At 48.9% G+C, this 25505-nt stretch overlaps 1 protein-coding gene across 16 annotated transcripts in view; it reads right to left on the bottom strand.

The window, feature by feature from the left end:
• Nucleotides 1–25505, bottom strand: part of LOC125727640 (ankyrin-1-like) — a 111796-nt gene that overhangs the window by 7535 nt on the left and 78756 nt on the right. For 8 of the 16 annotated variants that reach the window (XM_049004564.1, XM_049004549.1, XM_049004507.1 and 5 more), the window contains 22 exons: nt 25121–25213; nt 24602–24674; nt 24013–24033; nt 23830–23880; nt 19856–19976; nt 19696–19768; nt 19437–19549; nt 18603–18827; nt 18213–18367; nt 17681–17892; nt 16684–16888; nt 16077–16173; nt 15306–15534; nt 14689–14817; nt 13675–13794; nt 12636–12720; nt 11682–11756; nt 11200–11331; nt 10844–10999; nt 4478–5093; nt 3756–4074; nt 119–202 (listed from right to left, as the gene is read on the bottom strand). In XM_049004564.1, the coding sequence (XP_048860521.1) occupies nt 119–202; nt 3756–4074; nt 4478–5093; nt 10844–10999; nt 11200–11331; nt 11682–11756; nt 12636–12720; nt 13675–13794; nt 14689–14817; nt 15306–15534; nt 16077–16173; nt 16684–16888; nt 17681–17892; nt 18213–18367; nt 18603–18827; nt 19437–19549; nt 19696–19768; nt 19856–19976; nt 23830–23880; nt 24013–24033; nt 24602–24674; nt 25121–25213 (3384 nt within the window). Of the gene's footprint in view, nt 1–118; nt 203–2104; nt 2598–3755; nt 4075–4477; nt 5094–5376; nt 10128–10843; nt 11000–11199; nt 11332–11681; nt 11757–12635; nt 12721–13674; nt 13795–14688; nt 14818–15305; nt 15535–16076; nt 16174–16683; nt 16889–17680; nt 17893–18212; nt 18368–18602; nt 18828–19436; nt 19550–19695; nt 19769–19855; nt 19977–23829; nt 23881–24012; nt 24034–24601; nt 24675–25120; nt 25214–25505 lie in introns of those variants that run through there. The other 8 variants (XM_049004542.1, XM_049004518.1, XM_049004524.1 and 5 more) reach the window with 6 other exon arrangements.

The following is a 25505-nucleotide window of genomic DNA, read 5'->3' on the forward strand; positions in this document are numbered from 1 at the left end:
TGCTGTTACAGCCCAAGCCAATCAGGAGCCCTGTTACATCCCCACCAACACTCAGCTATACGATGGACTGCTGTTGCAGCCAGAGCCAACCAGGAGCCCCGTTACATCCCCCGCTGACCTTCTTCGTGACGATGTTCCCGTGCTCGTCGGTGAACTGCTCCTCGCTCACGTGATCCCCGGTCATGTCCTCCAGCGCATCGCCCTGCAACACAGTGGCGGGACGCATCACTTGCGATGCCCGGTGAGGGAGGGGCAGGGAGGTGCACACGGGCACAGGACGCAACGAGACGTGATGAGGTGAAGCACGAGAGGCACACGGAAGCCATAGCGCCACAAGACCGCACTCCTCATTCACCATGGGAATACGCCACACCTACTGAAGGTAAATAGGCAGAAGATAGAGTGTTTGACCCTGTAACACAGCACAACAGCTGGTGAAGGGAACTAGCAAACTGTGACCAAAGACTATGTGGGCTTTCCACAGCAATACTGAAGTAGATGATAATGTCTTATGTGTCTAGGTGTAGTGAAGGGGGGGGATGAGGAGCGCTTTAAAACAGCTCCTCAGAGAGCTTCATCACTCTCTTGCTCTCTTCCCCTCTCACATCTCTCTCTCATACCCCTGTCGCAACGCAGCATGCTCACCACCAGGGGCAGTACCGCGCTTCATCATGAGACGTGGGGAGAGAAAATAGCAAAAGCTTGTGCACATCCAGAGGGTTAAATGGCTCGCAGAGCACCGTCGCCTTCCTGGGAGGGCAAGTAGTGGAGCACGGAGGGGGTGTGGCTGGCCCTGAGCCAGGGGAGCGGAGGGTCCTGTGGACGCTGCCTGTAAGTCGCGTGGTGAGCCCCTGCCATCCTGCAGCCTGTTCAAAGACAGTGTCTCTCTGCATCCCGCTACCTACTATGCTTTCTTCACTTTTTGCCTTTTTATTGGCCTGAGGGAGGGCGGAAGGTGGGGGGCAAAAGATCAACAGCGGTGATTTTTAAGGATAGCAACAACAGCAGTATTATGAAGTGTATGAAAACCCATCCTGAATGGCATTGCAGTGTGGGGGTTGGGGGGGAGGGGGGACGTGTCACTGCAGGCTAGGGGACTTAATGTGACTTCAGCCTGTCATCTGCTATCCTTGGTCCCCTGAGTTTACTGCCAGACGAGTCAAGCTGATCAAAGAGCAGACTGAGTACACTCAGGAGTACGGGGAACTGACTGATCCGGCTCCAACAAACGGAAGCATCTGGAAGTGACCTCATTTCAGGCACCCTGCTAAAAGCCTCAGGTTTGAGAATCACATGGTATAATGCTCTGTGACGGTCATGTTCAGATTTTGCGTCAGCTTAAATGCTGAGCAAGCAAAAACGTTCTCGATTGGTCCATCTCTGTGGTACCAGGATGTAACCAGGCTTCCTAAAACGTGTCAAAATGTATTCCTTCATGGGGCATCTCAAGCCAAACAGAAGATCTGTTTGGTCACCTGATCATAGAAGATCAAAATGCCATTACTTCAGAGGAATCCGATTCATCAGTAACCAGCAACCAATAGCAGATATAAATGAATGATGCTGATGAAAAGAGCCCCTTCTACCATATTTCTGTGATTTCAGTGCTTCTGTCCAACAATAATGGTGTATAAATCCTCTAGCCTCCATTTATTTATTCTCTATTTATAATGCTTCCAGAAATACAGAATGCTGTAGCGAAACAGGCGCCTGACACCGCACGTTAAAAATAGGCGAGAGCAGCAGCTGTGAGGGATTGTGGGTACAGGCACGACAAGGTGAGCATTCGAGGACGTCAGGAACTGGGAAACTGCCCCCCCCGCTAAAAATCATCCATCCCAGCGTGACTTCTACACCTGTTCTGTCCCAAGGAGAGACAGGCTGGATCTTGGGGTCCCCCCACTGGGGGGTCCCATAACAACATTTTCTGGCCACAAACCCATCGGCCCACCTGGAAAATGCCCAGTGTGCCAGATGGCCAGTCCATCCAACTGAGCCTTACAGAGCCTGATCCGGATCTCCCCCTGATCCCAAACAATGGAGCACAAACATCAGAGTCTGAGTGTCGCCTGCAGCCCCCGTGGCCCCCCCAGCCTCCCGGTACCTTGAGGATGACCCGGCGGCGCACCACGCGCGTGGTGACGTTCTCCTCATCGTCGGAGGTGCCGTCCAGCTCCCCCAGCTCGGCGTCGAGCCGCCGGTGTACCCAGGCCAGTGCTGAGCGCAGCGAGCCACTGGCGATGTGCAGCACGTTTTGGCAGCTGATGACCAGGAAGGCCAGCAGTGCCACGCTGAAGAAAAGCTCCGTCACGAGCGTCCACATGTCGGCAGCCGCCTGCGGGGCCTGTCTGCCGGCCGGCCTCACGCCGCACTGCCTGTCCCCTCTGCCCCTCACTCGGGGCTCACAGTGCCCTAGCTGCCGCTCACCCTCACGCCGCACTGCCTGTCCCCTCTGCCCCTCACTCGGGGCTCACAGTGCCCCAGCTGCCGCTCACCCTCACGCTGGCCACGTATTTCCTGCTTCCCTTTGCTTCCAAAAAAACACCCCTCCTCCTCTTTTTAACCTCCCGGGTCCTTTTAGAGTGTGAGGCTTTAAATATCCCCCGCCACCTGTTGGACTGGCTTCAGCCATCCCCCCTCCCCCGGTTCCCACAGCTCATCTTCTGCTAGCGTGAAGCTTGGGATCTACCTCTGGAGGCTGCTCCTGTCCCCTTCACAGGATTGGCGAAAATAAAAGCACGTCGCACACATGTATCCACTGCCTTCATTGTCTCATTAACAGGCAGTGAGGCTCTCTGAGCCCAAACCACACAGTTTTAAGCACTGTAGTTTTGTGAAATTCACCCACACCACAGCCTCACAACGGAGTCCAGATTGGTGGTCACTCACGGCGTGGCTATCGCCATGCTGATAGCGGTGTTCCCATGGCAGCGAATGACCCTCCTTAGCACCCACCAACACAGTGACGGGCACCGTATGACAGCTTAAAAAAACACCTGCTATTAACCAATCAACACATCACACATCCTTAATAAGGAGCATAAATATTTATAAGCAGGATCACAGCAGTAATGGTGCAGTATATCCCATAATGCAACTGCACTTTCAGAGATGAGAGGTCACAGATGAAGGCTTAGGCTGCTTTAAGGGCGCCGAGTGACAGAAAGAATGGCATGGAGGCTGCTATATTTGGCTCCCCCAGCCTGTGCTCCTGCCCTTCTTGGGCGGATGTGTGTGCAGGAACAGAAGCTGGGGGGAGGGGGGTGGTGTGAGTGCAGATGTGTGTGTGACAGGGGGGTGAAGACTCACAACAGCAAGAAGGAAAAGGAGACACATTCTGGCCATTAGTCGTCCCAGTGCAGGGACATAAAAAAAGATGTCAAATCTGGCCATGACCTCAAAATAGTATAAACATTTAAAATATGTGAAGCGGAAAAGAATCGATGACTCAAATAAGACTCTAGTGTCCCCTGTCATTTACACATTTTAATGATATGAGATTGAGTTGTTTATCTGAGTATTCAGGGAATGAGCATTTTAATAGACCAGCAAAGTGTTTACATCACATTCACCTAGGTGCAATGGAGGGCTTTCGTCAGGGGTGGCGCCAGAGCCCCACAGTGCTTCATAACAGATTGACTTTAGTGCTGGAAACATCATGAAACGTCATGAATGAATCCAGATGTAACCTCCATACGAAAACCAAGAGCTTGAGGATGCCCTGGCTGTTGAGAGCCTCTGCCCCGGGTACCGACCTGCCCTCTCAGCCGTGCCTCCTCCCACTCCCTCAGCTCAGGTGGCCGGTGCTGAAAGCCCAGCCCCTTCTCGAAAGGCTGCGTGCTGCGGAAGTGACTCAGCAGGGCCTCGGGGCGCCCTGCATCCCACGCAGGCTGCAGTAGGGCCTCCTGGGCTGTGTGCGATAGCCCCAAGTCACCGTCCCGGGTCCCGCCTTGTCCGGACGACACCGGCAATTCCGCTGCCTGCCTGGGCTTGGACCCAAGCCAGTTCTGGGGGGATTGCCAGCCCTGGGTGGAGGGCTGGTCGTGTAGGTAGGACAAGAAGGTGCTGGCTGACCTGGGGGGGTGGAGGGGGGGAAGGACAGACTGGGTAAGATGCAGCTCAACCTTGTGACAGAGAGAATCCACATCAATATTTACAGGAAAATACAGGTAAGATGACAGCACTTCACCAGGTTGTATCTTTGTAGTACAGGGGAAATAAGAGTATCAGGAGGAAATCTGCACAGTTCAGTGGGAATGTGCCAGCACCCCACCCAGTGGGGGCCAGATTGAGAGGAGACAGTGCTACTCGCTGAGCCACTGTGTCCCCAACAAACTAATTTAAAAGTGCATTTATTCTTATTATTAATCATTAAATCACTAAATCACTAAACAAATGTCTGCAATTGAATCAGGAGGAGATCTCTCCAATGAGAGGGTCCTGAGGAGCACAGCATCACCATGGTAACCAGCCTCACCTGTCTCCATTGCGCTCGTTGACTCGGGTCAGACCAGGTGAGTCGCTCAGGCGGGCATACACCCGCTGCTGTCCTGCAATAAGAGAAAGCCCATCCTCTGAGCTCGGCCCGTCCACGTCACCTCCACCTCCTCCCCCTCCTCCTCCTCCTTCTCCTCCTCCTCCGGCTCCGGCCGTCGAACTGCTGCCCGCCGCCACAGCATCCTCCGGTGCCTCTGACCTCCCGACCTCTGACCTCTGACCTCCGTCCAGCCCGTTGAGGCTGACCTCGCTGTGCTCTGCTTCACCCAGCGTCTCTGCATCGCTCAGCCCGCCCCCCCCACCGCTGCCCCTGCTGGTCGGCCGGCCCAGGCTGCCGCCACACGACGGCACGTCCAGCTCGTCGGCGTTGCTCCACTCCAACGAGGAGTCCTCCACGGGCACCAGGGAGGGGCTGGCCCCTGAGGGCCACACCTGCACTTCTGACATCTCCATCAGCGTGTCCTCTTCCGTGGTGGCAATGGGAGCGCACTCCATGCTGGACACCTCCTGCCAGTAGCGCTCTCCGCCCAGCGGGGAGGCCAGGCTGTACTGCCCGGAGGCGGGGGAGGGCAGCTCCTCCTGTGCCAGCCCATAACCTGAAGCAAGACAGAAAGAAGCACACTGATGCAGGCCCCCCCACCCGTCCATGCGCCGCTGCCGTGGCCCCGGAGAGAACGAGAGCCGGATGCAGGGAGAGAGGAACAGGATCAGTGGGCCCCTGGGAGGGCCAATGCGGGAGCAGGCAGGGGGGACTGGGAGGGGGGTGCTTGGCCTGGGCTTTCAGCAGCGTGCGTGACATCAGACACCCAGCTTACAGCAAGACACCGAGACGGACCAACGTCTCTGCTGGCTCCAACCTGCGGGGTAGAGGAATTGGGGTGGGGGTGCTGCCTCCATGGGTGGGGTGGGCAGTGGACAGACCCCACCACCACAGCAGCAATGGAGCATACATCCGTAACACGCATCAGGGGCATCAGGCAGGCAAGAGAATCAAACCTCCAGGAAAAGGCCTCTCAGATGCAGGCTGGCAGGCAGACATGCAGGGACACCCCCGCGCTCATCCTCCCTCCCCATATGGCTACACCTTTATACACCCCCCCATACAGAAACACACACAACCCCACTCACACACCCATGTATACACTCATACACACCCCCACATGCCAGCACATACACACCCCTACACACACACACAGGTTTGCAATTATATCTTTGTGGAGACTCTGAATTCATCTCTATAGTGAAAACTTTAATCCTACCCAGCATTTTTAGTTTTTTGACTGCATTCAAAAACCTTTGTGAGGACCTGAAAAATGGTCCCCACAACATCAACATAGCAGGTTTTTATTACATTGTGGGGAACATTTGGTCCCACAATGTAATATAAACATAATCTACACACACACATACTCACACACACACACACATCTCTTTTACACAAACCTCTTAAGTATGGTTGAGTTGTTTTTTTAACTCTGTAATATATTACTCACACAGCGCTTAAATTATAGCAAATACTTAGGGAGTTAATATAAATTTATACACATAACAAATTACACAGACACACATTTAACAGACATTCATGTTGCAGGTTTCTTGCAGGGGAAGCTTGTTCCTAAGAACCTGGAAAGCTCAGGTTCAAGATCAGCCATATGATCAGCCACATGATCAGCCAGCTGATCACCCTGCTAGACAGGGTGCATCAGACCATCAATAGCCATGGTAAACTGTAACTCTCTACAAATGTGAAGAGCCACACCTGCACCATCCTGGCATCACCCCTACTCCATTGTTACATCATTCCTATTCTATTATTACATCATTCCTACAGCACTATTACTTCATCCCTGCTCCATTCCTACATCACATCTACTCCATTCTTACATCACCCCTGCTCCATTATTACACCCTCTCTAAATTCCTACATCATTCTTACACCATTCCTGCATCTTCCACTCCTATATTGCATCTACTCCATTCCAACATCATCCCTGCTCCATCATTACATAATTCTTGCTCCATTCCTAGATCACCCTTACTCCATTATTACATCATTGCTGCTCCATTCCTACATCACCCCTACTCCATTCTTACATCATCCTTACACTATTCCAGTACTATTCATGAATGATTTCTGAACCATCCCTACATCATCCCTGTTCTATTCCTGTAGCACACCTGCAGGGACCTCCATCCGCACTCCATGTGTACGATGATCAAGGGTCATGAGGCATCAAGGAACAAATAACCTAACAACACTGTGATAAACCAAACCAAGTAAGTGATATGTTGTTTGGACAGAGTTCCAAGTGTCTGTGCAACGTGACTGATATCAGACACTCAGCGAGAGAGCATGACAGGCAAATGGTGCGTCTGAGTGTGTGTGTGTGTGTGCAAAGGGACTCCTGTAAAAGGACTAGACTGCCACGCTGGCTGATGTTATTCCTGATGGTGCAGTGCACGTAAATGATATCAGCTGGCTCCCACACCCAGATGGCACCTTTCCCACTCCCCCTCTGCGCACACATGCCCTCCCTGCTCCCTTACTGGCAGCAGCTAGGTCTCTAAATGTATCCTGCAAGAAAGGGCAAACCATGTAGCTGAGGTTACCTGAGCTTGCTCCTGCGTGTGTGTGTGCAGGGTTACTGGAGCTCTCTGTAAATGTGTGTGACTGTATCTAGGGTTACCCGAGCGCTGTATATAGTTAGCATGTTTGTATTTACAGTGAGCGATGGTGTGTTCGTTAAAACACATTGATCATTAACTGTCCTAGTATTTCATCAGTATGGAGAACACACAACTCTGTCAACTCTATATACACTCTGACAGACAGCATATAATAATCGTCGCCTGGGGGGTCTGACAAACACTGGGCCAGACTTTTCCATGTTTTCCTTTCCACATGTGTGCACCTTAACAAGCATGCAGTCATGAGACCAAGACCAAGGTTATTACAGTAAAAACCAAACCTGGAACAAGCAAGATTACTAAGAAATACCTTAAAACAAAGTATAAATAACTTATCCTAACCCTAACCATAAAAGCCTTTAAAGTAATACTGAACTGAAAGCTTAAAAAATGAATAAAAATGACATAAAATAAGAGTGTCAGCGCCTAACCTAAAAGCCTAGGCTTGCCTAAATGAAGAAAAGGCCTGTATAGGTACATTTTCATACAAGAGAAACTTCTGGGTCTTTGGGAAATCAGTGGCTGTGGTTTCCATGCCTCTGAAGACAGAGCAGTAAATATGTCCAGAAACAGGGATGCAAAGCAGTGTCAGTGACACAAATGTGAACTGAGACAAGTTTTCCTAGTTATATGTATCATATGTGTTCTTCTCTCTGATTGGCTGGGATGGACTGGCCCCACCCCTAATGGGAGTACTATAGGACAGTGTGTCTGACACAGATACTCCATGTGATGGGCTTTGTGTATGTCTGGGGCTGGTTTGTGTTTATCTGTCTTTATGTGGGTATCAATGAAGATTGTGGATGCTGGGGGTGAGGGTGGTTTTGTCAGGTGTTGGGGGAAGGGGTGTCGAATTCTGAGGACAGTGAAGCCATGAAGAAGGATGATGGTTAAGAAATAAGACTGAAAGCCTCCTGTTAATAGAAACACGCAGGGTCACATGCCAACTGTTGAAAGAGTCACACTAAGACACACAAACAGGAAGAGACTCAGCATAACTGCACAGTGACGACACACGACATCACCACAGTTGCACACAGAACACGTGAAGGGCACACACACATACAGACAGGACAGAGACACACGCGGGTCCGAGCACGGATGGCTGAGGGCCGGGGAACGGGCAGTGGAGAGCTGTTCCCCGCCGAGGACATCACAAGGCCCCATGCGTGTGCCGCCACATGCCATTTCCAAAGAAATCACGGAAAAAAAGGATTATTGCTAACATGCCTTTTCTTCGACAGTATGAATGCATGCCATGCACAAACGGATACTGTAGACCAAAGTCAACATGGGTTACCTCCTCCATCCCTCAGAAACCCCCCCCCCCCCATCTCCGTTTCCTTGGTTACAAACAAGGGGAAAGGTGGGGGGACGTTTGGATAGGAGTGTTTTGCAGATGCATGCACACAGGAAGTAGCTGTAAGGGGTTAAGAAGGACAGGCAGACGGAGAGGGAGAGAGAGACAAAGACATTGGGGACAGGGGGTACCTCCCCCCCCCGCATATAGAGGACAGGGTGCGGGTTGGGAGTTACAGACAAAGCGGCCAAAAAAAGGTGGACTTTCCAAAAAAATGCAATATTGTTTGGAAGAGAAAAAAAAAACAAAAAAGATGACAAAAAGGAGGCCAAGAGAAGGTCGGCATGAGGCTGACATGAGGTCAGAGGTCGGAGAGGAGAGGTGAGAGGAAGAAGTGCAGGGCGGCTGGGCTGCAGATGACATGTCCAGAGAAACACAGAGAGAGAAGGGACAGAGTCACAGGAACAAGTACTGCAGGACTGACAGGGGCACACAGAGCGCCGACGCGGCTCAGGGGTACAGACTCCACCAGGGCCATGTCCACCCCGTCACGGATATCCTACACTACTGTAACGCTTCAATCAAATCAGGTACAATCTGAAAGGAATCCATACACATACCTATATTGCTTGTGAAAGTGGTGAGAATAATGCAGAAACAGTCACCTTATCCTTATTCCTTGAAGGAACGGCCATAGTTGAGCAGTGTGAAGCCAGGGGAACCTTGTGCTGCATCTCCAGCACCTCACCAGCACAAATTACCTGAGGTCTTCCAAGAACAAAATGGGACTCGAAGCAGGTTTAATGCCAAAGCCAGCCGCTGGAATCTAGCCTCCGTTAAGCAGCCTCCTGCTGCCCCTGGGCTTTGCTAGAAGGTCGTCATTTCTTTGTAAACACATACTAGCAGATGCGAGAGGAACAGCAGATGTGCTGCTTACTGCTGCAGTCATTTACAGTCCTGATCCTCCCCCCAATCTTGGGGGGCTACAGTTAGCCATACTTCTGCTGTACACTAACCGAATTATCGAAACTAAGTTCTCTGTCCTTCACTATGCACTGAGGATGTTTGAGGATGAGTCTGAAGACATGTGGGCAATTGGGACTGATGTCTGAGTAACGGTGTGCCTGGCAGGGCTTGGTCCTCAGAATCGGAGAGGGAGGGGTCCGCCATAAGGTGGCATGGCTAAGGGAATGTGTAGAGTCACTGTACTGAGAAACCCCCTGGCAGGTCGGACTTCTAACCCCCAAAACTTAAACCAAAACTAAACCTAACCCTAACCCCAAACCCAACCCAGCATGCTACTGACTCATCCATTAATGGGCAAACCAACATAACTGTGTGATTATGCATGTACCTTTATGCGTATGCATATGTGTGACATTACTGGTGCGTGAGAATGTGCGGGGGTGCATACATGTGTACAGTCCCTAACAACTGGGTGATCCAATCAGAGCACCGCTACCATTCTGTACCACGGCCACCACTCCCCCCTGAAGTTTCACCCCTAATATGATCCAGAGATATATTAAGAGGAAAATAAATGTTTAGTAGCAGCTACAAGTCCATAAATCGAGGGCTGTTAGTTAAATTATAGCACATTTTTCACCAAGAGCAGCATATTCTGTGGTCTTACCTTTAGCTTCTAGGTTTAGCATGTCAAGAGACAACAACACTGTCACTTAGGGCCCCGTGACCCAGGAAAGTTGCAGCACTCACCAGGTAGAGTGGCACACTGAAGATCAGTGCGGGTTTGCGCCACCTATAACCTCATTTTGCTGTGTGATCACAATTTATGGTTGCTTTGTTTTCATAAAAATAATCAAATATGCTTGAATCCCAGTTTTTACCATCAAAAATAGTTAACAGCAATAGTCTGCAAGGACAGAAGCGTTTTTGAGGTCATTCACCCCAGAACCAAAGAACCACGCAAAGATCAAATCAATAACAACTTCATAACCATAATCATACAAATATGGCTTCGGTTAGAGAGAGTGACTGAGTGATTTTTGGAAATTCTTCATCTCTTCATATAATCTACCTGTGAAACACTCAATAATGAACATTACTTGAGAAAAGACATACAACTCTAAAGAATTATGGAACCAAAAATCCAGAAATCCTCACAAGAGTCTCCCCGGCGACCGTGAGCAACTGTAGTTGAATCGCTAGTGTAGCTGTGCCCTGGGTTGGGATGGTGGGAGGGGAAAGGTTAAAGGTCAAGATACCTGGGAGCCAGGGGGAGGGGCAGCCTAGGATTGTGGAAGGTTGGGGCAGGATCCAGGAAGGAAGGAAACATGAGGGGAGGGATTCAGGGTAGGTGGACAGACAGGCGAACAGTTTCAGAAGGCCCAGCCTTACCATTGGTCATGCTAGTGGGAAGCAGATGATCGCGGTCTCCATGGCGACGCCCCGTCCCCTCTCGGCTGCCGGGCCGCGGCTGAGGGCCCTGGCCCTCCAGCATGTTGACAATGTCCGTTCGGTCAATGCTTCTCAGTGCCGTGTAGAGACTTTCCACTGCGATGGGAGCAGAGAGGTGAAAGAAAAAGAGGGAAGGAGAGAGAAAAGAAAGGAAAGGGGGGAGTACACACAGAAAGGAAGGAAAAGAGGAACAGTGGGAGACAGGATTGAGGGTGGCAGGCCGACTCTGAAAGGTCACTTGCAGGCTACAGTCATGTTACTGGGGACCGAGACGCCAAGGTGCCCCGGAGCCTCACTCTTGGCTTTCTTGCCCTCCCGAGTGGCCCACAGGTTGAGCAGCGTGGAGCTCTGCTCCAGCAGCGAGTTGGGGTTCTCCACCCGGATCTTGTTGATGTCGTCCACACTGAACTGCAGCTCGCGGGCCAGCTCTGCGTAAACAGGAAGCACCGCATGTCACTATGCCTTCATTTCCTGTGAGCGATGGTGCCTACGTTAACAGCTTAGTGGGATGAACTAGGGTTGTGTCCACAAAGACTGAATTAACTTGGGAGAGGGAAGGTTGGTAAATTAATATTAATATTAATTTAATATAGACATCCACCTCCCCTTGTCCACGCATTCAAAAGCACACACACAAAAACACACGCAAGCACTCTATAATTTTTAGATGTGTGGGGTTTTTTTGCAATGGTTCTCAGTATCCGCTGTCCTTGTGGGGACATTTTTCCCAAATTTTCCCCCCAGAAAGAGATGCACCAACACACGCACATGCACTAACCTGCCCAGCTCAAGCCCAGCTGCTCCGAGATTAAAGCCATCTTTAATTCTGTCCTTTCCATGGCGCTCATAGTGGCTGCAGACGCACATGGAAGCGCACGCGTTAACACGGTAAAATAAACACATACCTGTTAACCGGACGATTGCTGAAGCGGTCAAGCAAGAAAACAGATCGGCTAGTCTGTTTTCATCATCCGTCTTAGGCTGGATGATCTCTATCAAGCATTACGGTCCATGTCATCACTCACATCTGAAAGTTTCAACTTCAATCAGTCAGAGGACTGTTAGGGCCATCATCAGACTCATCAATAAACACTGATATCATCAAACACTTAAGACTTACCTTTGACCCAACCTGGAAATGAAATGAAATGAATATGAAATGATTTGCCATTTGCACAACTACAAGTACATTGGAATGCTTTTTGCCGCATGTCCCATCATGCTCTTCGAAACGTACGCACGCATATATATAGCCAGGGGTGCAGTAGGAGCTGGGATACACTGGCAGATTCAGGGGGCCCAGCACTTTACAAGGGCCCTTCAATACATACAGGGGAGGCCAAGATGACAATTTGTCCGGAATTTCTAGCTACGCCCCAGTATATGGCTCAGAGTAAAACTTGGGGTTCAAGTGCAGCGCCAGGCCCCCTTGAGCATTTTGGGGGGATCGGGGACCATGCTCAAGAGCCCAAAAGAGATGTAAGTATTCTGCTGAGGTCGGTGCATGAACCGGCAAGCGTCCAATCACAAGCACAGAGGCTTAACCCGCTGAGCCACACAACACTCCCAGGACTACTCTTTCATACATGTGATATTTCATACATGTGGCAGGCAAACAAACAGTTTCCGCTTCTCAGGTTTGTTAAAATAGTGATGATGACAAACAGTGACTTTTGGGTGAGATTGATGGACAGGTGTCTCCTCCAATCAGGGATCAGTATAAGGGCCTTACCCAGGGATGGTTCGTTTAGGGCACTGTATCTTTCCCTCAGGGCGAGTGGGGTCAAAGTTCGGCGGCGGTCTTCAGTACCCACAATCTTCATTCAGAAAAACACGGGGTGGGGGGGACACAGTTTTATTAGGCATGGGTAGCTATCATCAATGCTGTGTTCCTTGGAGGTCAGAAATTGGAGCTGGAAATGAGTTAATCGCATTCCAGTACAGCAAGTCGGAAAGACATACAGCAATAGCACAGGCCTGTTTCAAATAGCAGGATTTCTTGCTTAGCTGGATAACCTGTTGGATTTTCTTTATACTAATTTAAATGACCTTCATCTTCGTTCATTTAGCCCACACTACCTTAAATCCGACAGATTATCTGGCTAAGCAAGAAATCCTGCTTTCTGAAACAGGCCCCAGTTCTAGCCTGTTAAGAACAAAAGCCATTGATAGCAATATCACATGATAACGCATTTTTCAGTATTTTGTGCATAAAAACACCATAGTAGCAAGCCCACAGATAATGGGTACTGTGTGCACGACTGATTTAATGAGCCACAAATAAGATGTAAGTGCTGATAACGGACAGTTTGAGCTGCTTCAGGATTTACAAACTACTTTAAGCTGAAAGGCTATAAAGCTGAAAGGCTCCAGTGCTTGGCTAATTCGTTCAGTTCTTCTTGTTCTGCTTTGACTAGTTTGTTTCCTTGACTGAAAGACTCATCCAACTGTTTTGCATTAACAATAATGATACTTGCATGGCTATAGGCGTCTGACCACAGTAAAAATTCGGCGCTCAAGTAAAATCCAGGTCCTTGATTGAAATGGTAGTTTCCAGATCCTGTCCTAGCTCAGAGTCCTTTCTGACATGGAATAGGTGGTAAACCTACTACGCATTCTGCTCTAGAATATGCAAACCAGGAGAAGCAGAGTGGAGTGCTGATGTAGCTAACTGTGGTGTATTCTATTGTGTGTGCTATGTTACATCCGTGTGCAGAGGGTCCTGGGTTGCCTCAGTGAGCCGCACGGAGGGGGGAACCGGCGGACCCTACCTTTATACACGGGGGCATGGTGATGTTGAGGTTGCAGAGCACGTGCTGGCTGTCCTCGTACTTGGTGGACTTGCGCAGGAAAGACAGGAATCCAGAAGGTTCTTTGCTGCTGTCTCTCACCTAGGGTGGGAGGGTTGGGGATGAGCGATGGGGAGTTTGGAGAATACAACAGGACATTGATGTTTACAGGGGATTGCTTTTGTCTCCTTCTGCTAGGCAGAGAGCATATCTGAGTCCCTTTGCTGTTAAGTGGTTATCATGGAGTACAGGCCACGATTAGCTTTCAGATTCCTGACAAATCATTAGGAGGCACCAGTGCAAGTGACAGCCAACCATGGGGTCTGATTTCCTAAACCCAATCGCATGACAGTGGATATAAGAACATAAGAACTATACAAACGAGAGGAGGCCATTCGGCCCATCAAGCTCACTTGGGGTAATATCTACTGCTACCTCTCACAGAATAGACCCAAACCATACCTGGGGTGTTTTTCAATACCAAGAACACGAAAATCGTACTTGTGGTCCTGGAAAGACCAGTCTTGCTAACTTGTCTCTCAAGAATGAGCTTGGGATGCAATTAATCGTAGGATTGTTCTCACTTGGTGAGAATGCAACTGATGCATCCTCAATATTTTGGTTGAGGATTTTTACCATCCTCTGTACTTTTGTTCTTAGTATTAGAACTGGTCTTTGGCAATGGAAGATGACTTAAAACAGGTAAGTGAGAACACAAGTACAGTCAAGCATGCATATTGAGAAACACCCCAATACTGAACTCAAGTGTTTATTGTCCATTTACACATAGGTGCAGATGTCCAGTAGGGGGGCCTTTGTTGAGATGATCACTGCCTTAATCTGTAACAGCTGCTGCTTAGAAAGTCTGACAATATCAGCCTGACTACAGAAACGTTGTGACAGACAGTGTCAGACAGATGTCATGATGCAGCAACCCTCATTCCTGATGTTCCCGGAGAGACACGGGCTATCAAAATGGGGGGGGGTGACGGGCACCTTGACGGTGACGGGCAGCCGATTATCCCTGAAGGCGTGAAAGCAGAAGCTTCGGGGCTGCTGGGTGGCCTTCCTGACGGGCAGCAGGTTCCCCGAACACTCCAGGTACAGAGGCATGCCCTCCATCACCTGCAGGATGATGCACCTCCATCAGGCAGGGGCCGTGACTGCTCCATCCCCACCAGTACACCAACCGCCCATCCATGTCAACACAACCCTCTCCATACCCTAGCCCCATAACAGGTCAACAGACAGCAGGCCCACATTCTTAGTGCTGATCTTAAGGAATGAACCCCTTTAAAGGGCAACAGACAAGTGTAACTGTAACTGACTGTAACATGGACACTGCTTAGCATTCTTGCTGCAACACAAACAGTATGATAACTCCCTGATGACAACACAGAAGCTGCAGATGAATAAAGACATAATAATGTTAATGAGAATAATCTATCTTCCATTACCTCTAGTATAGTGCAGGGTCCATCCATCCATTCATCCATCCATCCATCCATCCATCCATCCATCCATCCATCCACCCAGTTACAATGTCAAGGCGAATAAATAAGTAATATAGTAATATAATCCATTGCCCCCCCACCCCCCGGCCCTTCATGTACCTCGATGTCGCGGCTGCGAGCCACTTCGGTGAAGTTCTCATGCTGCTCCAGCGTCTTATCCATCTTGTCGTCGGTCATACAGTAGCAGCGCAGGCGGCCCTCCCGCACCTCGTTCATCTTGGCAAACACTACAAACTTGGCCATGTAGGGCACCGCCGACAACTCGCGGTACAGCAAGTTGGCGAAGGACACCGCCTCGGCGGTCCGGGGGCAGTCCGCCAGCCAGAAGCTGCACCGGGGGCCAGGGAAGGGGGGGGTGTGTTCAGGGGTCAAGGGTGAGACAGTAACATTGGCTAGATTAGTATATTGGGTGGGGATGGAGCCAAAGACAGGGGGTGAGGTAACACGAGAGAGACAACCAGATACCCAGAGAGCAAATGGATATTACCATATGTATTCATCATATTTCTTCATTGCAGAAAAGTCAGTTGCTGGATACCATGATTAACATCTCTCCTGGATACTGTGATAATCCATTTTTCTTTCTTTCCTTCCATCCATCCATCCATCCATCCATCCACCCACAACTGTCAAACCAGTCCACAGTGAGCCCCAGAAATCCAGGGCACAACGCCATGAACCAGATGCCAGTCCAGAGCAGGGCTCACACAAATCAGAATCACATATTATTTTGTGGGCAGAAACTTCTGTCTGAAGCCAGCTGCACATTAATTGGTTTCTCTGGTTGAATCGCCGAAACACAGATATGTAGTGTTTTCATGTAGCACCACGTAGAATGTTGACTTGAAGCATACGGCCCGCGAGACTTACCGTGCAGACACGTTGGTGGTAAAGCTGGCACAGTCGTTTGCATATACCAGTTTAGTGGTGCCAGTGATGTCCTCCCACTGGGCTGGGTCAGTGCCACCTGAGGGATGTTGGGTGGAGAGGGGATAGACCAATCAAAGTAGCTCTAAGTGCAGTCACCTGGTTTTTATTGGGCGGTTTTATCAGAGCATTTAAATCCCATGATACTGGGGGTTTGTAGGATAGCACAGGCAGGGCTGCACAAAGACAGCCCTGACTCTACAGAATGAGCCCCCTTCCTCAAACCAAAGCTGCCATCATCCTCACTCACACACTTATGTCCCCATACCCATTCAATTTTGGCTCTTGAAACCCTTGCCCTTTCTCCCCCCTTATGGGCAGCCCTGAGCACAGATATATGAATGTGGGAGTGGGGGTTATTAATTCTGCTTCATTGTGTTCAGATTTAAAGTAGATATCATGTTCAGGGTTTGCAGTGGGGTTTCGGAAAGGCCACACAGCGTCCTGACAGCGTCCCCTTCAGCATGGCCCCGTGGATAACACCCCCCTTTTCTAATTTACTGGCCCTGACTCACACACTGGGTGCCCGGTGCAGTCTCGGCGCCCGTACCGATGACGCTGCAGAGCAGACGCAGGCTGGTGGTGTCGCCCTCCCCCGAGTCACGCGGGCTTTCCCTCCAGGAGGGGGGCAGTGGGATTCGCAGGCCAATGGGCCGGTGGAATTTGCGTCTGCGTGGCTCCACGGTCACCACCGGGCTGAAGGTGGCCTGGTTGCCCAGCAGCTTGGCCACCAGAGCGTCCGGCACTGGCTGCGCCTGCTCGGGGGTGGGGGGGGTGGGGAGGGGGCACCACCATTCAGGGTGTGGCCAGGAGCCGGGTAAAGGACAGAGGAGCAAGAAGCGGGAGGAAAAGACCAGAAACAGGCAGTGAGGGAACAGAAGAGAGACGAGGAATTAAAAGGGGGAGGGGGCAGAGAGATGTGGGGCTAACAATGCATTACAGAGTAAAGAGGGCAGGAGCCAAGGATAGAAATCGAGGAGGGAGCCAGAGAAACAAAGCTTAGAGGGAAAATCGGGGCTTCCTCATCACCATCCAGATCATCGCGATGAGGGAGGACGGACACACTGGCAACTCACACGCAGGTTTGCTTTTTTGTATTTTGTTTATTGTTAAAAAAATAACAAAAAGGCATTTATCTTCATTGTCTTTTGCATAAAAAAACATAAAGTATGAAAATGTGGTTGTCCCATTCTATACTACACACCAATGTGGAGCAGTGATTAGTGTTGGAGAGACATTGCTTATAAACAAATGCAGAACAGCTCATAGCCTCTGCGAAATGTGCTAAGTTAATATTACATGTAGAATAATAATGGTCCCCTGAAGCATAGCTAAAGCCAGCAAAGATATCTCCAGCATTTTAGAAAGGTTAAGTATTGTTAAATTAATAAGCAAACAAAAGTTCTGCTATTTTACCCGCTTGGCCTGAAGCCAGGCCTCTGTAATTGATATAAAATGATGAAGAAAGAAAAAACAAGCATTTGGGGCAGTTATTGCGCAAAGTGACTCCTCTGTTCTTCCTCCTGCTCCTCTTCCTCCCATCTCACCTGCAGCCCCAGGCGCACCCTCTTGGTCACCGCTGTCTCGGGGAAGGTGGACTGGACCATCGGCACGAGTTTACTGTTCAGGTGGCCACCTTCTGGGCCAATCAGCTCACTCTCTTGCCGGATACGCGACACCACGGCGAAATAGAGGGGGAAGTCAGTGGAGATGATTCGGCAGATACGTTTCTTCCCCAGTTCCTCCTCGCTCTCCAGGTCTGCCAGAGGAACATCCCAGGAACATGTCATGGACAGAGCTGAGGGTTTTTTTCTTCCAAAATTAGGCTTAATGAGGATTTTATGCTTTGAAATGGGTTTTTGCGCTGACTAAGGGGTCTACAGTAGGTCTGTTGATTTTTATGGCTCCCTACCAGTAACTGTGTTTCAATGGTCCAAAAACCCATTTGAAACAACAAAGTCCACTGGTTTAGGTAGGAGCTTCTATTCAGGTTCCCTGCTCAAATGTATAATTCTTGTTGTTGACCAGTAAGAACAGGAGAATGTTCTTCTTGTTTTGGGTACTTGCTGTTCTCCCTACCTTCATCCATGCCATTGAGGATGGTCTCCAGAACATCATCGCCATAGCGATTCCGGTGCTCCTTCCAGATAGATCCATTCTCACTGCGCAGAACCACCAGTTCCCGGTCTCCACGGCCCAGTGCCGCAAAATGGGGGATCTCCACAATCACTGGCCTTCAGGAACATTCTCAATGTTATAAATCATTTACACAAATGAGACGCCTGCTTTCATACAGGCTCATTCACCAGCTGAAACCCAATCAAAGTCTGCGGTAAAGTGTGCAGACAGTTTAGTGGCCTGTGTACTTTAGAAAAGCCTGCATACGCAGTCAGTCGTCTCTGATCACTCAGACAAACACTTAAACACCCACAGTCAAACCTACTCATGTACACACAAACACATCCTTACCCCAGGAACTGCATGCTTGCGGGGCCCAGGGAAATGATGCGGCTGGCCAGGCCCTCCCCTTCCACCAGCGGAGGGGGCGTGGTCAGCTTCTGGGGCTTGGCCAGGCGGCAGGTGATGCGCGTGGGGGCGGCGCAGGTGCGCGGCGGGATGATCACGCGCAGCCCATTGTGCCGGCTCCCACGCATCGACCCTCCTCGCGCATCCACCATGAAGCTTACAAGGAACCTGCTCATAAGCGAACCAACATTCTGTACTTAGTTCTCACTACTCAGTAAGCAACTGTTACTCAAACAGCTTTTATATTTATATGGCTCATAATTTACCTGGAATTTTAACTATGGAAGGAAGCTTCTTAGATTTCCCCAAGCCGAGCTATTTGGCTTTCCAAAATCCCACAAGCCTTTCTGTTTACAGTGTTAACCAGGGTCTACCAAGCCACCTAAATGACCCATATGAAACTATCCTAACAGGGGTCCAACAGCTGGCCCCGTCGGTGAGATCCCAACAGCAAGCTAAAGGTAACATCACAACCAAAACCAGTAAAGATTCCAAGTACTAGAATATACAGCCAGCATCTGTTTTATCATGGTATTTATCACAGTCCCTACCGTGTCTCTTTCTTTACTTAACCGACTCTTTGGACAACATTATCTGCTATATAAATAAATGCAAATAAATAACCGTAACTGTGCCTGTGCAGCAGTCCTCACAAAGCTGAAACCAGCACTGAGGCTTCAGTAAAACACCCCAGTGTGTTAACAAGCAACCTAAAGTCCTGGAGGTACATGAATTAACGGTGTTCAATGAGGAATAAATAAAAGGTTAGACAAGGACCCAGTGTGGATGGGGCTGGCCACGGGGCTGACGTTGTCCGACGTCTCAGTGGCAGGGCTGCTGGGAATCAGGGAATCCTCGTCATACTCCTTCGGCAGAGGAACTGGAGTGTGCTGAGAGAGAGTGAGAAAGAACAGAGCTGAGGAGGCAAACAGACAAATCAGATAAAGAAGTGTCTGTGCGTACTGTCATGAAACTTTGCCGTTTATGTGTTACAATTTTATTACTTTATTATTTACAATAATGTATCTATATATACCTGCTCTGTGTCCTTCAGGATGACAGTTTCTGGTGAGACACAGGGAATTCTGGGAATAGCTGGGGAGTAGTTCCTGTCAGGATAGCAGAGAAAGCATGAAGTTTTATCAAGCAGGCTTGTACCGCCTTCCCATGAGTGAGACGACCTGCCAAAGCCTTACGCTGTGCCAAATCCAGCATCGTAGTCCAACGACTTCTTTGGTGACAAAAAGTCCTCATCATGGTCCTTGGTGTCCTCCGTCTTTGAGGACTTGGCCCCATCCATACCCAGGAGCTCGTCACCTGTAGCGCAGGGGTTGTAGATTGAGTCAGACTCCGAGAAAAAGGAGAAGGGTGGAAGAAAAGTATGGAGGGGAGGTGGAAGGGTGAGAAACAGACAGAAAGAAACAGCCAGTGGTGAAAGGGTGAGGCAGACAACCAGAGGAAAAGTGCAAGAGAGAGGGACAAGGACTCTGTACTTTGGCAGGAGAAAGTAACACAAGTGGCTAAACCTACGAGCTCATGGCTAATGCTGCCCAGCGACACAGGGTTAGTGAAGCCAAGGAGAACATGGAGGTAAGTGAGCCAATGGGACACCTGAGAAGGTTTTTCACACCTCAGGGCGTGTGACTAACAAGATCTGACTGCAAGGATATCCCTGGAATGGGATAGCTTGTTTCCCTGACACTTGGCTACTTGGTTTTCTGCTTCAGAAATGTTCCAGTCTCGGAGAACACCTCCTGAACTCCAGGTTTCAGAGAACAAAAATTAAGAAAGAACCTGAGAGGAACATTTGGGCAACATTCCATACTGGTTATTTAATACCATCCACAACATTCTGAAAATGCTTGACTTGGATTGTGTTTCCAGAATCTCCTGTCCAGCCAAGGGGATGTCCCCTATAACGTTTGGATGATCTGCTGATAGGAGTGGGAGCCACCTAATACCCACAGCACTATCATTGTTCACGGTGTGAAAAATGCTTTCCTACATATGGGGACACAGAGGATATCCTATATAAAAGGTACAAGCTCCGCGATCCACACCCACTTGCTCCACCTCAGTGACTGAACACATCCTGGTATCTCAGCAGCAGGCTGGGTGGGAGCTAGGGGATCACATAGACCACATCCTTTTTTGACAGGGCCGTTAGGTACAGTTGGCATAGCATGGTCACTGGCACACAAATCGAAAAAGAACAGGTGGGTGCGATTGTAACACTACAAACAGAAGACTGGAGGTAACAGAGATGCAGGAGCGTAATCGAGTCAATATGGACCCAAATGAAATTCACACCATAAAGAAAAACTGAATCTTTCAAGCAGAACATAAAGTTAACTGTGAATTGGCCACAACCAGTTCAATCTGAAACATTTTACCTTATTTTGAATAACTGTGTTTTGCTTAGATATTATCCTGGATATTAGCATCATGCAGCAACGTGTTTATCTGTTCCTTTTGGAAACTGTTCTCACTTCAGATGGACCCAGTCTCACTTTACCCTTTTCCATTGCTGCCAGTTATCCTGGGCCACTAGACTCTACATTTAAGCTGGTTTTGAGGATGAAAGATGGCTGATGGCCCTTAAAAGCCTTGGAACACCATGGTCTTATTGAGAAACACTGTAATCCTCACTCTCACATATCATGACTCAGGAAGTAAACTTTTGCTGTATTCCAAAGTTAAATGTAAGAAGCCCTAATGAGTGACCCTCATACTCTACCAACCCCTTAGAGCATCAGCTAGTTCTGTGTCATCTACTCCAATATGAAGCCTTCTTGTGTAGTTCTATGCAGAGTCTTCACCAAGAATGAAACACAAGGACTGCAGTCACCTGCCTCTCCCAGCCCCCAGGTTCCCTCAGACCATTTAGGCTTTTCCTACATTGGCTTCATAATCTCCATGGGGATTAAATATCCTTGCACGGGTTGTTATGAGACCTCTAAATTTTATGCTGATGAACGTGTAAAGAGAAGAACTTAAGCCAAACCATGGGGATGAAAGCTCATATTTTCACATCGTGAAGAAATCGCAGAGCGGGCTACGTGCGACCAAGCTTAATAACAATAGCCATCGGGACTCCACGGCACGTAAACGAAGCGAAGCGCACACGAGAAACACACAAGAGAAATGCACGTGGAGGCTGGCACACACCAACACCAGCAAATAACACAATACTGATGTGTGAAACGGTGGAAGGTCCCCAGCACCTGGCCCAGGAATGTGTACCGCCGTTCAGTGTGACACCTTCTGACAGGCGTGTTAAGGAGAGCGGTCGACTGCAGCGGGGAGTGAAAATGGAAATACTTACCCCCCGAGCGCTGCGTGGAGCTGCTAAAGGAGCTGCCCGCATGATCAGTGAGGCCATCCCCGCTCTGAGTCAGCGGGACAGCCGGCTCGGTGTGTGTCCTGCGTTTGGTGCATGTAAACAATCTCAGCTTGTGGAAAAGTGAGCGCATTCTTCTGATCTTGACACAGACTAAGTAGCGTATGTGCAGAAAGCTGTCTGTATGTCCGTCTGCGAGTGTGGGATGTGACTCCCTCAGACATAGACTTCAACCTTTTCTAAATATAGATATAGTGTTTGGTAATAATCTGCCTGTTACATTATCTGGGATAGAGAAAATGGCATTTATGGGTGGTATCGATGATTTTAAGAACTTTTGTCTTTGATATTTTTGCTTTGATCTGATTAACTCAAAAAAAGAGATTCCTTGACGCAGATATGCTTCTTATTTGGTGCATGCCATCATGACATTTCTTTTTAGATGGATATATGATCTAAATAACATGATCTTACCTTTTTTTTGTCTGTTCCTTAATATATATAGTTTTGGTATTCAGGATAGCAGAAGCTAGTTTTAAAGCACATGAATCTGGGTAATAGGAAATTCAGTTAGTGTGAATGTGTTCAGGTAAACAAAATGTAATTTGAACACCCATGTTTCTGTAGGGAGGGCGATCGGAGATTAAGTCCCGCACCGTGCAAGGGAGTCTGTGGGGGCGGGGGGGGTCACAGTGCGTCATGGCAGACCGAGTCGGGTGACATTCGCAGAGCGTGTTTGTTTCCTGTATCCCGGGCCTCGTTTCAGCGTTTTTGTACATGGCTCTGTTGTGTGTTTTGGCAACCAGTAGACCCCGAGATGCACCCTGTCAGAGAGCAGGCGCCAGGCAAAGGCTTAGAAAGCCCTGGCCCAGTGCCTGAAACCCTGTGTGGTGCAGTTCTGCTTCCCGAGCCACTAAACCACCCCAAGGCCTGTGCCACATGCCACAAGGGCTGCCATCGCGGACAGGCTCAATGATGGCAGCATGTCCCCGGCCATCAAAAGCAGCACTGGACAAATTATACACAACATCTCACACAGATATATCCTCATAAGCTTAATCGCAGTAGAAGATGAGGTGCCAGGAAACTTGCAAAGATAATTACAGGTCATCAGAACTTAATGCAGCCATGTTCCTTTTTGTTTTGCTTCCAGAAGATTCTATGTCAAAAAATAAATCCAAAAAATTACTCTTCCCGTCCCATGATGTCCTGATGAAACAGTTCGGTATGTGTAGTGTTGGTGCATGGGGGTGTTAGGGATCTCTCTTTTGGCTTTGGAGAGGCAGTGAACCATAAACCCCAAAAGGCCCCGCATCAGCCAGCCACCTTTGTGCTAAAGCATGCCAGTTAGGTACTCTGCTAGTGGGGAAGGGTGACATTGCCCAGAGGAAGGAGAAGCGGAAGAAGTAACTGACCAAAAGTACTTTAAGGCATGTGGCAATGGGCCTGCTGCAGAATGTCTAGTGGACCAGCTTATACCCCAGGCCAATAAAACCTGCTCCTTGAGGCTACAAACCTCAGAGCTTAACTTGCCTCATTAATCATTGACAGGGAGCCCCAATGGATTAAATCTAGTAACACCGATGCACAAAAATCTGATCCTCTTTCTAAGCTTCATTCACGTTCAGCCATTGGTTTGTCAGTAAAATCAACTTAGTCCACGGGAGGGCACTGCTGCACTCTATGTCCTACTGCACACACCATGTTGGGGTTAGTGAGGGGCAAAGCCTGGTGAAAGACTGGCTGAGGTTAAATGTCATTGGCTGTGGTGAGAAGGGTTAAAGAACACATGGAGTCATGACCGCATGCCAATGAGTAAAACACCACCACCGTTGAAGCGAACACAGAGACGAGGAGCAGAGGTCACTATATCACTAGAAGCTTGAGAGAAACAGAGACAGGGAAGAGAGAGCAAGTGAGAGAGAGAGAGAGACAGAGAGAGAGCTTGAAATGAACCACATGACTGCTGACCACCAACAATTGCACAGATACATGACGAGGAGACTTTCATACCTAGGGTTAGCTGTGCAATTCCTAAAAAAACACAAGAGAGGCAGTGTTTAGAAGTGAGCGGTTAAAAAGATTTTCATTTTCATGAATGGTTCCTCCTTGCAACTATTACCACAAAATGGTGTGAATTCCCTTTCAGCAAGGGCCAAAAATTGCTACATTCAGAAGAACAATCCAAGCTAAGGTACTGACTACACGCGATTCAGTTGTAACAGACACAAAGCTACGGAGCCTTCCAGCACGGATTAATCTACAGCATCTTGACGAAGGTTAGGTGATGTAAGTGACCGAGGGTTAAAGCTTTTGGTCTTGCAGACCACACTTTCACATGTTCTTAAGCCCCGTTGGCTCTACAATAAGTTACCTATTACTTTGTCATTGTGGCCTGGTTTTCCACTCTGTCACACAGACTTCACACTTTTCCAGGTGGAGACGCTGCATACAGTGGTAGCTTACAGCATCTATGCTCATCAGCCTCCCCCTCCCCCCACCACACACAGGTCCATGTAGATTTGGAGGCACTGTGCCATATGTGTGCGTGAGGTTTTTTGGGGGAGGGGGATGTTCTGCATAAATGTGTCTGGCCTCTTACCTTCATCTTCTGATACATCCAAGATCTCGTCCACTGTTTCTGGGAAACTCATGCGGTGTTTCTCTGTTGTGGACTGTCGTGGAAAAAAAAAACAGGAGCCCGAATCAAAACAATGCAGAACAAAATGTCAATGGGATAAATCTGCAAGCGTGCACAGCCATCATTTCCTGAAACATTATCAGTGCTCAGTCAGGCTTGACCTTGATGTCCTGTATATGTATATGTATATGTGTATGTGTGTGTGTTATATATGCACACGCACACGCACACACGCACACACACACACACACACACACACACACACACACACACACACACGTGTATGTACATAATATATGTGTACATAACCTTTATAAGTGACAAAGTCCTTAAATACTTGAGGAGATAGGAGAGAAAAATCAGTCAAATCAAGAGAGACTTCTCACAGACAGCCAAGCAGCAGCCCCAAAGAAACTATTTAGCTATGTTACTTTAAAAAAATACTTAAATATATTTTAAGCAGCTAAGCAAGGTCCTCACCATGGACACAGTGTCATCCGTGACCAGCTTCAGCACGTCAATGACGGAGATGTAGCCCAGGCGCTTGGCAATGGCCAGGGCCGAGCTGCCGCTCTGAGAGGGACAAACAGGAGAGGGACGTCATTCAGCAAACCCATGGGCACTTTGGCTAAAAAGTGTGAGTGTGGCTCAAGTGCAGCCAATAAAAGCGAATTCACTGGAGGAACCCAGGGTAAGAGTTCTTAAATGAAGGCATGTTCTGATAAAAAACAGGAATAACCCGAAAAAGTGAAGCAAGGACGTTTCCTCGGGAAATCGAATAAATACAGCAAGATCTGGCCTATAGTAGAGTACTTACTAAGAGAATATAGCGAGTACAGCGAGGTATTATATACAAAAGAAAGTA

The sequence above is a fragment of the Brienomyrus brachyistius genome, chromosome 2, assembly GCF_023856365.1.
Source record: "Brienomyrus brachyistius isolate T26 chromosome 2, BBRACH_0.4, whole genome shotgun sequence".
Taxonomy (NCBI): Eukaryota; Metazoa; Chordata; class Actinopteri; order Osteoglossiformes; family Mormyridae; genus Brienomyrus; species Brienomyrus brachyistius.